We start from the raw sequence: 12,813 nt of genomic DNA on the forward strand, positions 1-12,813 counted from the left end.
GATTTAAGGCTATAAAATATAACGCTGAAACGCATAGGCAAACTTGAGTAAAATTGCGCGTTTTGGTTAGCAATATAAAATTGAATGTAAATTTTGTTTTAAACCTTCTCTATGGTTATGGCAGTAAAGAATATAGTCACCCACCTCTCTTCCCGTGGGTGTCGTAATAGGCGACTAAGGGTTAACACAGTACCACTATCACCTTGGAACTTATAAAGCCGACCGATGGCGGGATAGCCATCCAACTGCTGGCTTTGAAATACACAAGTCGAAGACGGGCAGCAGCGTATTCGGAGCGACAAAGCACTACGGTCACCAACCGTGACGTATGGGCAACACAAATAAGTTCACGCCACTTCTGGCGCGAACTTGTGGATGTCTATGTCCAGCCGTGGACTGCGAAATAAAGTAAAAAAAATAAAATAAGTAAATAGGCTGAAGTGATGAGTGATTTGTTTTAAACATAATTATTTCAGTTTTTTTTTTTTAATTTTTGATTATAAGATTATGATTGTACTTAAAACGTTTATTAATAAAACTAGTCTATTATCCAGTTCTTTTACATACAAAAACTCCTAAACTATTTTTGTAGAGTTCGTAAAAACGTATTGATATTTTATTATGAGTCAAATATTGTAAAGGTGAATTTGCTTTCTTTATAATGTTCCTTGACAACGAAGGGCACAGGTCGGTTGTGATATTAATGTACGCCGACCTTTCTCACCGACCTTTCTAGAATCTGATAGATAATGATTTATAGTTCAACAAACTAAATATATATCTCGTATTGATACCGTCTACAAATATTATCGTGCTAATAAATAGTTTGATTATTTTAATGTATTAGTTTCGAATTTATTATTGGGCAAAATTTTAGGCTATATTACATCTTATTTGTATATAAATAAATATGTATGTATTTCGACTTGTAAATTAATGTAGTTGATACAGATGTACAGAAATGTAATATGTAAAGCAAAAAGTCCTTTAAGTACATCTCTCAAGAGTGTTATCATTTGGTGTAATTTTATGTTCGCGTTAAATGCTTACATACATGTCTTTACACTTTTTTTACTAATTTGTTAGGCTTTTTCTAAGTTTCCTTTAGATTTTGATAATGGACAAAATACTTTCCAATCCTACCATGGTTATTATTATATGAATAAATTTGGTATAAACAATCTTAATTCTCATTTTTAGATGGTGTTCGGTAACTGCGGAGTGCTTCACTGTCCGTCCTTAGAAGGCAAAGGATATGTAGAGATGACCTCCATAGATGCTGATACGTCACACGACATCGTCGAAGCCATCAGTGGGAAGGGAGGCAGATATCTTGAGGCTCAAGTAAATTTAATTTTTTATGATATCACTCATTGTATTAGAATTTAAGAAAATTGTTTTATTCACTAATTACTCTAGGATTTAAGAAAATTGTTATAAAAACGCTAAGAAAGACTCTAAAGTAAAGAAGTTCCTACTTGCAACTTTCTTGTTAATTAATATGCAAATAAAAGGACATTGATTCCTCATAATAAATAAAATTCTTTCTAGGTTCTCTGGGGATTCCCCCTTTCCCAACTACTGATATGCAGGCTGCTAGAGTCAACAACATATCCGTCTTCATTGTCCATTATCATACACAATTCGAAAAAATAAAATAAAAAAGAAATGTCGTTTGTTACCTTTATTGTTCTAAGTGACGTGGATCTTCGTCTTTAGGCTAAAAAAAAAAACACCAAAAAATTTCGTCTTGGCCTTACTTCTTCTAAATGACATGACATAATTTGCAGATCCAAGGCTCAAAGACGCAAGCAGAGGAGGGCACGCTGATCGTGCTGGCGGCGGGCGACCGGTCCCTGTTCGACGACTGCCAGTCCTGCTTCAAGGCGATGAGCAAGAACTCCTTTTACCTCGGTAGTAGTCCGCGTCTCCGGTTCGAGGCGCGACGAAACTTGCTCGTTCATTGTTGTAACCGATACCCCGTGGTATTGGAATCTAGAGTGGGAGATTTTGAGCTTGGTATTCTGGATAAATCTTTGCAAGGATTAGAAAGTTGGAAAGATATGTAGCTGATAGCCGGAGTTAAAGGGGATTTTTGGAAAGACAAGTAAGTGACAATGGCCGGGATTGTAAAAGGTCTAGTGAAAGTTTTTGAGTTGGTGACTTGGTTTTGTTGATCAGTTTGGAAGGATTTGAAAGACATGTAGTTGACAATGAGCTGGGACTGTAAAAGATGTAGTGTAAGGTTTTGAGTTGGTGACTTGGATTTGTGGATTAGATGGTAAAAATAGGAAAGTTTGAAAGACATGTAGGTGAAGATAGCCGGGCTTAAGATAGATATGTCACATCTAGTGCTAAAGGAAATCTCATAGAGATTGGATTTTGTAAACAAATTTTTAAAACAAACAATGGAAATGTAGCTGTGTTTGTTTAAATGTAAAATCTAAAAATTCTTAGTGATTACATGATTATGTTACAGTATAAAGGATACTTGAATGGATAATTAATTTTAAGAAGAATGTTGCAATAAATATTACTTACTTTTTAATTTAAATATTTTATTTTGCAAATGGTACAATTATTTTTAATTATATTTGTTTGTGTGATTGTTGATGCGAGCGAGTGTGAAATGGAATACACTTTTTTAGCACTTTTTTTACTTTATTTTTAAATTATTTTTTTTACCGCTTTTTATTTATTTCTTTTTAAACAATGAACGAGCAAATCTGGACGCCCAAAAAAAAAACAAATTTCATAAAGCTTTGAAAAGCTTCCTGAATAAATAATGATTATTCTTTTCTAGCTTCTTAAAATATTGCATGTGGTTTTGGCTTCTAAAGCGACATCTTATTCAGTTGAAGGTACCTGGGTGGGTATCTGATAATACCACTTCTTTGTGGGTTTCATTGTCTTCCTGTGAGTTAGTGATAGCCTAGTGGAGAGAAAAAAAAATTATCAATAAAAATTAATTAATAAGTAGTGATGAATTTCTAAGAACTGTGTATAAAATTTACCTACAGAGTGAATAAAACTATTGTAAAGAATCTTTGTGTTGGGACGAATTTTAGATATATCCACCAATAAATCGTGGGTCACTATGGAAATGCGAATTATGCGATCCTTTCTATTCTTCTTCTTTCTTTTCTTCTTCTTTCTAATTATGTAATCCTTTCTAAGAGGAGAGGAAGGGTTTATCCAATGCTGCATATTTCTATTTTATATTTATAACAGCATGCTAGAGTTCTAGACATCCGGATAATTGAGTGATTTAAGTTACACTATTAAGCTGTTGTCCAGAGAAGAATATAACAATTGTCAAATGTATTATTATGAATTGATACTTTTTATTTTAATTTATTCGTATCTTATATGTTTCTAATGATCTAAAAATATTTAATGTGTTTCTGTTCAATCAAATTGGGAAATTCAGCAAGTTATACTACGTACCGGTCACCAACCCGCCTGCCCAGCGTGGTGACTATGGGCAAAACACATGAGTTCACGTTATTTTTGGCGTAAACTTGTGGAGGCCTATGTCCAGCAGTGGACTGTATAGGCTGTAATGATGATACTACGTACTCATAATCCATTAAATACTCAGTAAACACTATGACGTCAAACTACCGTCAGAATGACATAATACTAGATCATAGCTTACATAAGTATAAATCACAGTTAAGTCATTTAAAGGTCATTATTTCCCATTTTTATGTCATCTTGTGACGTTTTATGTAAATATGAAGTCTCAATGATATAACCTAATATACCGTCTTGTGTAAGATCATGAAGTGTGTCATTTTTATGTCTATTAGACGTATAAATTATATTACACTTTTATGATCTACACTTGACGTCAGTTATAGGTCATGTGTTCCCTGGGTAGGTTAAAGTCGCAGTAATATCCTACTGAGTTACACTTTACACTGAGGACCGCTCTGGTGTAATGGAGCGTGTGCCGTGTCGGCGGCGCCTAAATACCGACGGCGACGGTTTCGGGTTCGATTCCTCGGAGTGGATATTTGTGTTAATGCAAATATTTATGTTTGGTCTGGTCGTTAATCCTCGTGGGTCTCCCCCACCGTGCCTCGGAGAGACCGTTAAGCTGTCGGTCCCGGTCGTTATTAAAGAAAGGAAAGAAAAAGAGGCTTACGTCCAGCAGTGGGACGTTACGGGCTGAAGCGAGTCCCACTCGGCTCGGCACGGCGGGCCCAGTGAGGGCTCGGCAGTAATCGTCCAAGGTCATTGAGCGCGTCCCGCTCTTCCCCGCAGGCGAGATCGGCAACGCGTCGAAGATGAACTCCGTGCTGCAGGTGGTGGGCGGCGTGTCGCTGGCGGCGCTGGCCGAGGGGCTGGCGCTGGCGGACCGCGCGGGCCTGAGCCAGGCCGACCTGCTGGACGTGCTGGCGCTCACGCCGCTCGCCTCGCCGCACCTCATCCTCAAGGGCCGCGGTGAGCTCTGTTTGTGTGTGCTCCTGATATGTAGTGTCGCTGGCGGACCGCGCGGGCCTGAGCCAGGCCGACCTGCTGGACGTGCTGGCGCTCACGCCGCTCGCCTCGCCGCACCTCATCCTCAAGGGCCGCGGTGAGCTCTGTTTGTGTGTGCTCCTGATATGTAGTGTCGCTGGCGGACCGCGCGGGCCTGAGCCAGGCCGACCTGCTGGACGTGCTGGCGCTCACGCCGCTCGCCTCGCCGCACCTCATCCTCAAGGGCCGCGGTGAGCTCTGTTTGTGTGTGCTCCTGATATGTAGTGTCGCTGGCGGACCGCGCGGGCCTGAGCCAGGCCGACCTGCTGGACGTGCTGGCGCTCACGCCGCTCGCCTCGCCGCACCTCATCCTCAAGGGCCGCGGTGAGCTCTGTTTGTGTGTGCTCCTGATATGTAGTGTCGCTGGCGGACCGCGCGGGCCTGAGCCAGGCCGACCTGCTGGACGTGCTGGCGCTCACGCCGCTCGCCTCGCCGCACCTCATCCTCAAGGGCCGCGGTGAGCTCTGTTTGTGTGTGCTCCTGATATGTAGTGTCGCTGGCGGACCGCGCGGGCCTGAGCCAGGCCGACCTGCTGGACGTGCTGGCGCTCACGCCGCTCGCCTCGCCGCACCTCATCCTCAAGGGCCGCGGTGAGCTCTGTTTGTGTGTGCTCCTGATATGTAGTGTCGCTGGCGGACCGCGCGGGCCTGAGCCAGGCCGACCTGCTGGACGTGCTGGCGCTCACGCCGCTCGCCTCGCCGCACCTCATCCTCAAGGGCCGCGGTGAGCTCTGTTTGTGTGTGCTCCTGATATGTAGTGTCGCTGGCGGACCGCGCGGGCCTGAGCCAGGCCGACCTGCTGGACGTGCTGGCGCTCACGCCGCTCGCCTCGCCGCACCTCATCCTCAAGGGCCGCGGTGAGCTCTGTTTGTGTGTGCTCCTGATATGTAGTGTCGCTGGCGGACCGCGCGGGCCTGAGCCAGGCCGACCTGCTGGACGTGCTGGCGCTCACGCCGCTCGCCTCGCCGCACCTCATCCTCAAGGGCCGCGGTGAGCTCTGTTTGTGTGTGCTCCTGATATGTAGTGTCGCTGGCGGACCGCGCGGGCCTGAGCCAGGCCGACCTGCTGGACGTGCTGGCGCTCACGCCGCTCGCCTCGCCGCACCTCATCCTCAAGGGCCGCGGTGAGCTCTGTTTGTGTGTGCTCCTGATATGTAGTGTCGCTGGCGGACCGCGCGGGCCTGAGCCAGGCCGACCTGCTGGACGTGCTGGCGCTCACGCCGCTCGCCTCGCCGCACCTCATCCTCAAGGGCCGCGGTGAGCTCTGTTTGTGTGTGCTCCTGATATGTAGTGTCGCTGGCGGACCGCGCGGGCCTGAGCCAGGCCGACCTGCTGGACGTGCTGGCGCTCACGCCGCTCGCCTCGCCGCACCTCATCCTCAAGGGCCGCGGTGAGCTCTGTTTGTGTGTGCTCCTGATATGTAGTGTCGCTGGCGGACCGCGCGGGCCTGAGCCAGGCCGACCTGCTGGACGTGCTGGCGCTCACGCCGCTCGCCTCGCCGCACCTCATCCTCAAGGGCCGCGGTGAGCTCTGTTTGTGTGTGCTCCTGATATGTAGTGTCGCTGGCGGACCGCGCGGGCCTGAGCCAGGCCGACCTGCTGGACGTGCTGGCGCTCACGCCGCTCGCCTCGCCGCACCTCATCCTCAAGGGCCGCGGTGAGCTCTGTTTGTGTGTGCTCCTGATATGTAGTGTCGCTGGCGGACCGCGCGGGCCTGAGCCAGGCCGACCTGCTGGACGTGCTGGCGCTCACGCCGCTCGCCTCGCCGCACCTCATCCTCAAGGGCCGCGGTGAGCTCTGTTTGTGTGTGCTCCTGATATGTAGTGTCGCTGGCGGACCGCGCGGGCCTGAGCCAGGCCGACCTGCTGGACGTGCTGGCGCTCACGCCGCTCGCCTCGCCGCACCTCATCCTCAAGGGCCGCGGTGAGCTCTGTTTGTGTGTGCTCCTGATATGTAGTGTCGCTGGCGGACCGCGCGGGCCTGAGCCAGGCCGACCTGCTGGACGTGCTGGCGCTCACGCCGCTCGCCTCGCCGCACCTCATCCTCAAGGGCCGCGGTGAGCTCTGTTTGTGTGTGCTCCTGATATGTAGTGTCGCTGGCGGACCGCGCGGGCCTGAGCCAGGCCGACCTGCTGGACGTGCTGGCGCTCACGCCGCTCGCCTCGCCGCACCTCATCCTCAAGGGCCGCGGTGAGCTCTGTTTGTGTGTGCTCCTGATATGTAGTGTCGCTGGCGGACCGCGCGGGCCTGAGCCAGGCCGACCTGCTGGACGTGCTGGCGCTCACGCCGCTCGCCTCGCCGCACCTCATCCTCAAGGGCCGCGGTGAGCTCTGTTTGTGTGTGCTCCTGATATGTAGTGTCGCTGGCGGACCGCGCGGGCCTGAGCCAGGCCGACCTGCTGGACGTGCTGGCGCTCACGCCGCTCGCCTCGCCGCACCTCATCCTCAAGGGCCGCGGTGAGCTCTGTTTGTGTGTGCTCCTGATATGTAGTGTCGCTGGCGGACCGCGCGGGCCTGAGCCAGGCCGACCTGCTGGACGTGCTGGCGCTCACGCCGCTCGCCTCGCCGCACCTCATCCTCAAGGGCCGCGGTGAGCTCTGTTTGTGTGTGCTCCTGATATGTAGTGTCGCTGGCGGACCGCGCGGGCCTGAGCCAGGCCGACCTGCTGGACGTGCTGGCGCTCACGCCGCTCGCCTCGCCGCACCTCATCCTCAAGGGCCGCGGTGAGCTCTGTTTGTGTGTGCTCCTGATATGTAGTGTCGCTGGCGGACCGCGCGGGCCTGAGCCAGGCCGACCTGCTGGACGTGCTGGCGCTCACGCCGCTCGCCTCGCCGCACCTCATCCTCAAGGGCCGCGGTGAGCTCTGTTTGTGTGTGCTCCTGATATGTAGTGTCGCTGGCGGACCGCGCGGGCCTGAGCCAGGCCGACCTGCTGGACGTGCTGGCGCTCACGCCGCTCGCCTCGCCGCACCTCATCCTCAAGGGCCGCGGTGAGCTCTGTTTGTGTGTGCTCCTGATATGTAGTGTCGCTGGCGGACCGCGCGGGCCTGAGCCAGGCCGACCTGCTGGACGTGCTGGCGCTCACGCCGCTCGCCTCGCCGCACCTCATCCTCAAGGGCCGCGGTGAGCTCTGTTTGTGTGTGCTCCTGATATGTAGTGTCGCTGGCGGACCGCGCGGGCCTGAGCCAGGCCGACCTGCTGGACGTGCTGGCGCTCACGCCGCTCGCCTCGCCGCACCTCATCCTCAAGGGCCGCGGTGAGCTCTGTTTGTGTGTGCTCCTGATATGTAGTGTCGCTGGCGGACCGCGCGGGCCTGAGCCAGGCCGACCTGCTGGACGTGCTGGCGCTCACGCCGCTCGCCTCGCCGCACCTCATCCTCAAGGGCCGCGGTGAGCTCTGTTTGTGTGTGCTCCTGATATGTAGTGTCGCTGGCGGACCGCGCGGGCCTGAGCCAGGCCGACCTGCTGGACGTGCTGGCGCTCACGCCGCTCGCCTCGCCGCACCTCATCCTCAAGGGCCGCGGTGAGCTCTGTTTGTGTGTGCTCCTGATATGTAGTGTCGCTGGCGGACCGCGCGGGCCTGAGCCAGGCCGACCTGCTGGACGTGCTGGCGCTCACGCCGCTCGCCTCGCCGCACCTCATCCTCAAGGGCCGCGGTGAGCTCTGTTTGTGTGTGCTCCTGATATGTAGTGTCGCTGGCGGACCGCGCGGGCCTGAGCCAGGCCGACCTGCTGGACGTGCTGGCGCTCACGCCGCTCGCCTCGCCGCACCTCATCCTCAAGGGCCGCGGTGAGCTCTGTTTGTGTGTGCTCCTGATATGTAGTGTCGCTGGCGGACCGCGCGGGCCTGAGCCAGGCCGACCTGCTGGACGTGCTGGCGCTCACGCCGCTCGCCTCGCCGCACCTCATCCTCAAGGGCCGCGGTGAGCTCTGTTTGTGTGTGCTCCTGATATGTAGTGTCGCTGGCGGACCGCGCGGGCCTGAGCCAGGCCGACCTGCTGGACGTGCTGGCGCTCACGCCGCTCGCCTCGCCGCACCTCATCCTCAAGGGCCGCGGTGAGCTCTGTTTGTGTGTGCTCCTGATATGTAGTGTCGCTGGCGGACCGCGCGGGCCTGAGCCAGGCCGACCTGCTGGACGTGCTGGCGCTCACGCCGCTCGCCTCGCCGCACCTCATCCTCAAGGGCCGCGGTGAGCTCTGTTTGTGTGTGCTCCTGATATGTAGTGTCGCTGGCGGACCGCGCGGGCCTGAGCCAGGCCGACCTGCTGGACGTGCTGGCGCTCACGCCGCTCGCCTCGCCGCACCTCATCCTCAAGGGCCGCGGTGAGCTCTGTTTGTGTGTGCTCCTGATATGTAGTGTCGCTGGCGGACCGCGCGGGCCTGAGCCAGGCCGACCTGCTGGACGTGCTGGCGCTCACGCCGCTCGCCTCGCCGCACCTCATCCTCAAGGGCCGCGGTGAGCTCTGTTTGTGTGTGCTCCTGATATGTAGTGTCGCTGGCGGACCGCGCGGGCCTGAGCCAGGCCGACCTGCTGGACGTGCTGGCGCTCACGCCGCTCGCCTCGCCGCACCTCATCCTCAAGGGCCGCGGTGAGCTCTGTTTGTGTGTGCTCCTGATATGTAGTGTCGCTGGCGGACCGCGCGGGCCTGAGCCAGGCCGACCTGCTGGACGTGCTGGCGCTCACGCCGCTCGCCTCGCCGCACCTCATCCTCAAGGGCCGCGGTGAGCTCTGTTTGTGTGTGCTCCTGATATGTAGTGTCGCTGGCGGACCGCGCGGGCCTGAGCCAGGCCGACCTGCTGGACGTGCTGGCGCTCACGCCGCTCGCCTCGCCGCACCTCATCCTCAAGGGCCGCGGTGAGCTCTGTTTGTGTGTGCTCCTGATGTGCCGGATCTTCAGAAATGTATATCTGTGGATACGGATCCGGATACGGATATTTAGTGTCAAGATCCGCGGATACGGATCTTTATTTACTCACTCAATCGGTATCGGTGCGTTTCCTTGAAACGATAGTTGACGTCACGCCCGCCGCAACAACGGGCAGGATCTAGGGTTACCAGTTCGAATGACCCTCTTGTCGGGAGAAATTTTTTTTAGAATAGTGGGACTTAGGTTGGGAGAAACAAAAATAAAATTAAATTAAAGTTAATACATATATTTTTAAAACAACAACATTAACGTTATTGTTACATCGTCCGCTGCGATACAAATGTCTATATAAATAAATACTAACATAAAAAAGCAGAAAACGATTAATATCTACGATTTTATTTTTGTGTTACCCACAAAATAGGCATTCTAAACATTTTTGAATATCATATCAAAAATTGACTGTACCAGCGGGGTTCGAACCCGCGTCTCCGACTGACCGTGTCGGCGCTCTAGCCAATTAAGCTATGGAACGATGTACTCGCTAGATCGAAATTTTTTTTTTGATATGATGATTTTTATATTCGGTTTAAGCGAACCGTGGCACCGTTTCTGTAAAGAGCTCACTATAGACGGCGATTGTATGAGAAGTCCTCATTGAAATAAAATCGTTCTTCTAAGTATTTAATAGCTCGTTTGAAAAACTGCTCTGCTTCTTTATAAAATTTTTCCTTTTCAGCATCGGATACTTTAATTTATACAGATCTTTTCTTACTGCCATAGAATTTATCTTACGTTCGGCCTTTGAGCTGGCTAGTAGCTTTCTCATTACAGCATCTATTCTTTTCAACAACTAGGTCGGCAAACAACTGTAAGGCTCACCTGGTAGTAAGCGATAACCGTAACTTATAGACGCTTGTAACACCAGAAGCATCGCAAGCACGTTTCCGATCCTACCCCAACCCCCTCCCCCTCTCCAGGATCTTACTCACCACAGAAACACACCACTTGAAATCAGTATTATTTAAATGAGATCAGTATTATCAAGGCCGCGGTATTTCCCCAGTCGGGCTGCCCCAGATTTTGAGCAGGATATTTCCTGCTATGCCCTGCCTCAGTTGAAGAAGGAAGAATTAGATGCATCTAATTAATACTGAGCTATCAAGGAAAGTGCTCCCGAGTGTTGCGTACGAGCAAAGTAGCCAGATCGCAACGCGCTAGCGATGCCTGTGGTATTGCAGGCTTCCATAGTCTGCTTACGACGGGCAAATCGTACGCTTATTTGACTAGCCCTTTGGCGCAGTTTGTAGTGACCCTACTTCTGCTCCGGGGGTTGTGGGTTCGATTTCCACTCCGAGCCTGGGTGTAATATTATATATTTATATTTATTATTTATAAGTATGTTTATCGAAAAAAAAAAATTGTAGCTATACCTGTCGGCTGTTACCTATAACACAAGCATTAACGGCCGAACCCAATATTCAATCTATCTCTGGTTATGTCCTACTAGAGACAGAAATATCTATCTATCATTCATTTTACTGACCCAATAAACTTGTCGACGATAGGCAATCTTATCCTTCAAAGCTGTCTATCGACGAGAGGGAAGATAGCTTACTAGAGATAACAGTTCGTATGAAAATGACAGTGTAAGCGTCCCAATAATAATAGAGTTCTATCTGTCAGTAACGTTGGTTATCTTTAGTAACAACAATATCCGATCTATAGTTTTCGGGGGATAACTAAGATTTATTAATTGAAAAAGTATTTTTTTTGTTTAAAATAAAATTAATTTCGGGTGAAAAATAATGGCAGACTCAAGTTCAAGTAGCAGTTCAAGTGATATTGCTCTTTTGCAACAATTAATTGAATAAAAATAATATGTTTCTTGTGAAATAATACTTACTTTACTCATCTTGTGAATAAAACAAACAATTCGGTGAATGATTGTACCTATAATTTGCAATGATTTGTATAATTTGATTTGTAAAAAAATATATACAAATTCAAACGAAACAACGATTCAATAAAGCGTAATGGCGTCGTAGCGTCTTTTCGTGTCGTGTTAAAACGTTCCGTTACTAGATTTACCATGGATTCCATATTAAAATAATATCATTTATTATAAATTAAAAAGTCTGTGTAAAAATTAATTTGTCCATATTTTTATAAAACAAGATTACTTTAATATTTATGAATAAAATTTGTATGACAAATTTAAATACTACAAAACATCTATGTAACACAACTGAGGCCGTCTGTGACGCTGCGTATACTGGAATGTAAGGGAGAGCTCAGGTAGCCGGTCTATCTACAGCTAACTGGAGATAGTAGTCCCATATCCGAATTATTGGGACAAGTACAAAGGATAGATAGTTAGTTATTAGCAGTTGATGATAACTACCTATCTCTATCTTTAGATTGAATATTGGGTTCGGCCGTAAGTTGCTTACTTTAGGAACAGACGACCGTGTTTGTATTCTGTAGATATTTATATTTATAGATTATAGATATTACATATTTGACATTTTTGTACTTTAAAAATATTGAATGGTCTAATTTAATAAAGAAATGCAATTTTTACAATAAGGACTCCTGTATTCCGATTACGCCGAGACTTCTGATCCGATTTGATTCCTTGTTGTTGGATGGGAGATACCTACTTGCCATTTGGTTCTATAAGAATTTGACCCAATTGGATCCAGCAGTTTACATTTTAGGACCCAGTAGGTTTCATTGGTTTTCTGGAACGATGTAATTAAATATATCGCTCTGATTCCAGCAATGATCGAGTCGTCGTACTCCACGCACCAGCCGCTGACTCACATGCAGAAGGACCTGAAGCTGGCGCTGGGGCTGGGTGACGCGCTGGAACAGTCGCTGCCTCTCACGGCCACCACTAACGAGATCTTCAAGCACGCCAAGCGGCTCGGGTACGCCAACCATGACGTGGCCGCGGTCTATATACGCGCTAGGTTCTGATCAATAGACGATGATTCAAGCTCACTTACGTTATGTCGGCGATAAATCGGTTGCAACGGAGTACTACAAAAGCTATTCTCAAAATTAGGAGCAGCCCGACTGGGAAAGTTCCTTCACTTTACAAAGAACAGCTACAACAGATAAATAAATTTGCTTTTAAGCAGTATTATGTTCCTGTGGTAAGTATGGTGACCAGAGATAGGGAGGGGGGACCTCGGGTCGGCAACGCATTTGATTAATGCTGGTATTGTAGACGTCTATAAGCTACGGTTATCGCTCACCATCAGCTGTTTTCCTCTTCCATCAATTATTCGTCAATTCAGTGCTTACTCCTTTCTTTCCCATGTCCTCACTCACACAATCCATCCATCGCTTTTTTTACATCCATCTCAGCATTCTCATCTCGGCTGCGTGCACTATTCTTTCATCCGTCACTTTCTCAACATTC

The 12,813-nt window shown here is 49.6% G+C and overlaps 1 protein-coding gene across 1 annotated transcript in view; it reads left to right on the forward strand.

Annotated features, from left to right (window-relative positions):
* The window catches only part of LOC123662616 (putative oxidoreductase GLYR1 homolog), a 106,826-nt gene extending 94,461 nt beyond the window's left edge, over positions 1 to 12,365 (forward strand). Inside the window, exons 9-12 of the mRNA XM_045597432.1 lie at positions 1,201 to 1,344; positions 1,791 to 1,917; positions 4,270 to 4,449; positions 12,166 to 12,365. Coding sequence (XP_045453388.1) covers positions 1,201 to 1,344; positions 1,791 to 1,917; positions 4,270 to 4,449; positions 12,166 to 12,365 — 651 coding nt within the window. The remainder of the gene's footprint in view (positions 1 to 1,200; positions 1,345 to 1,790; positions 1,918 to 4,269; positions 4,450 to 12,165) is intronic.
* Positions 12,366 to 12,813: the final 448 nt, after the last annotated feature.

Source organism: Melitaea cinxia, chromosome 19 (genome assembly GCF_905220565.1).
Source record: "Melitaea cinxia chromosome 19, ilMelCinx1.1, whole genome shotgun sequence".
Lineage (NCBI taxonomy): Eukaryota > Metazoa > Arthropoda > Insecta > Lepidoptera > Nymphalidae > Melitaea > Melitaea cinxia.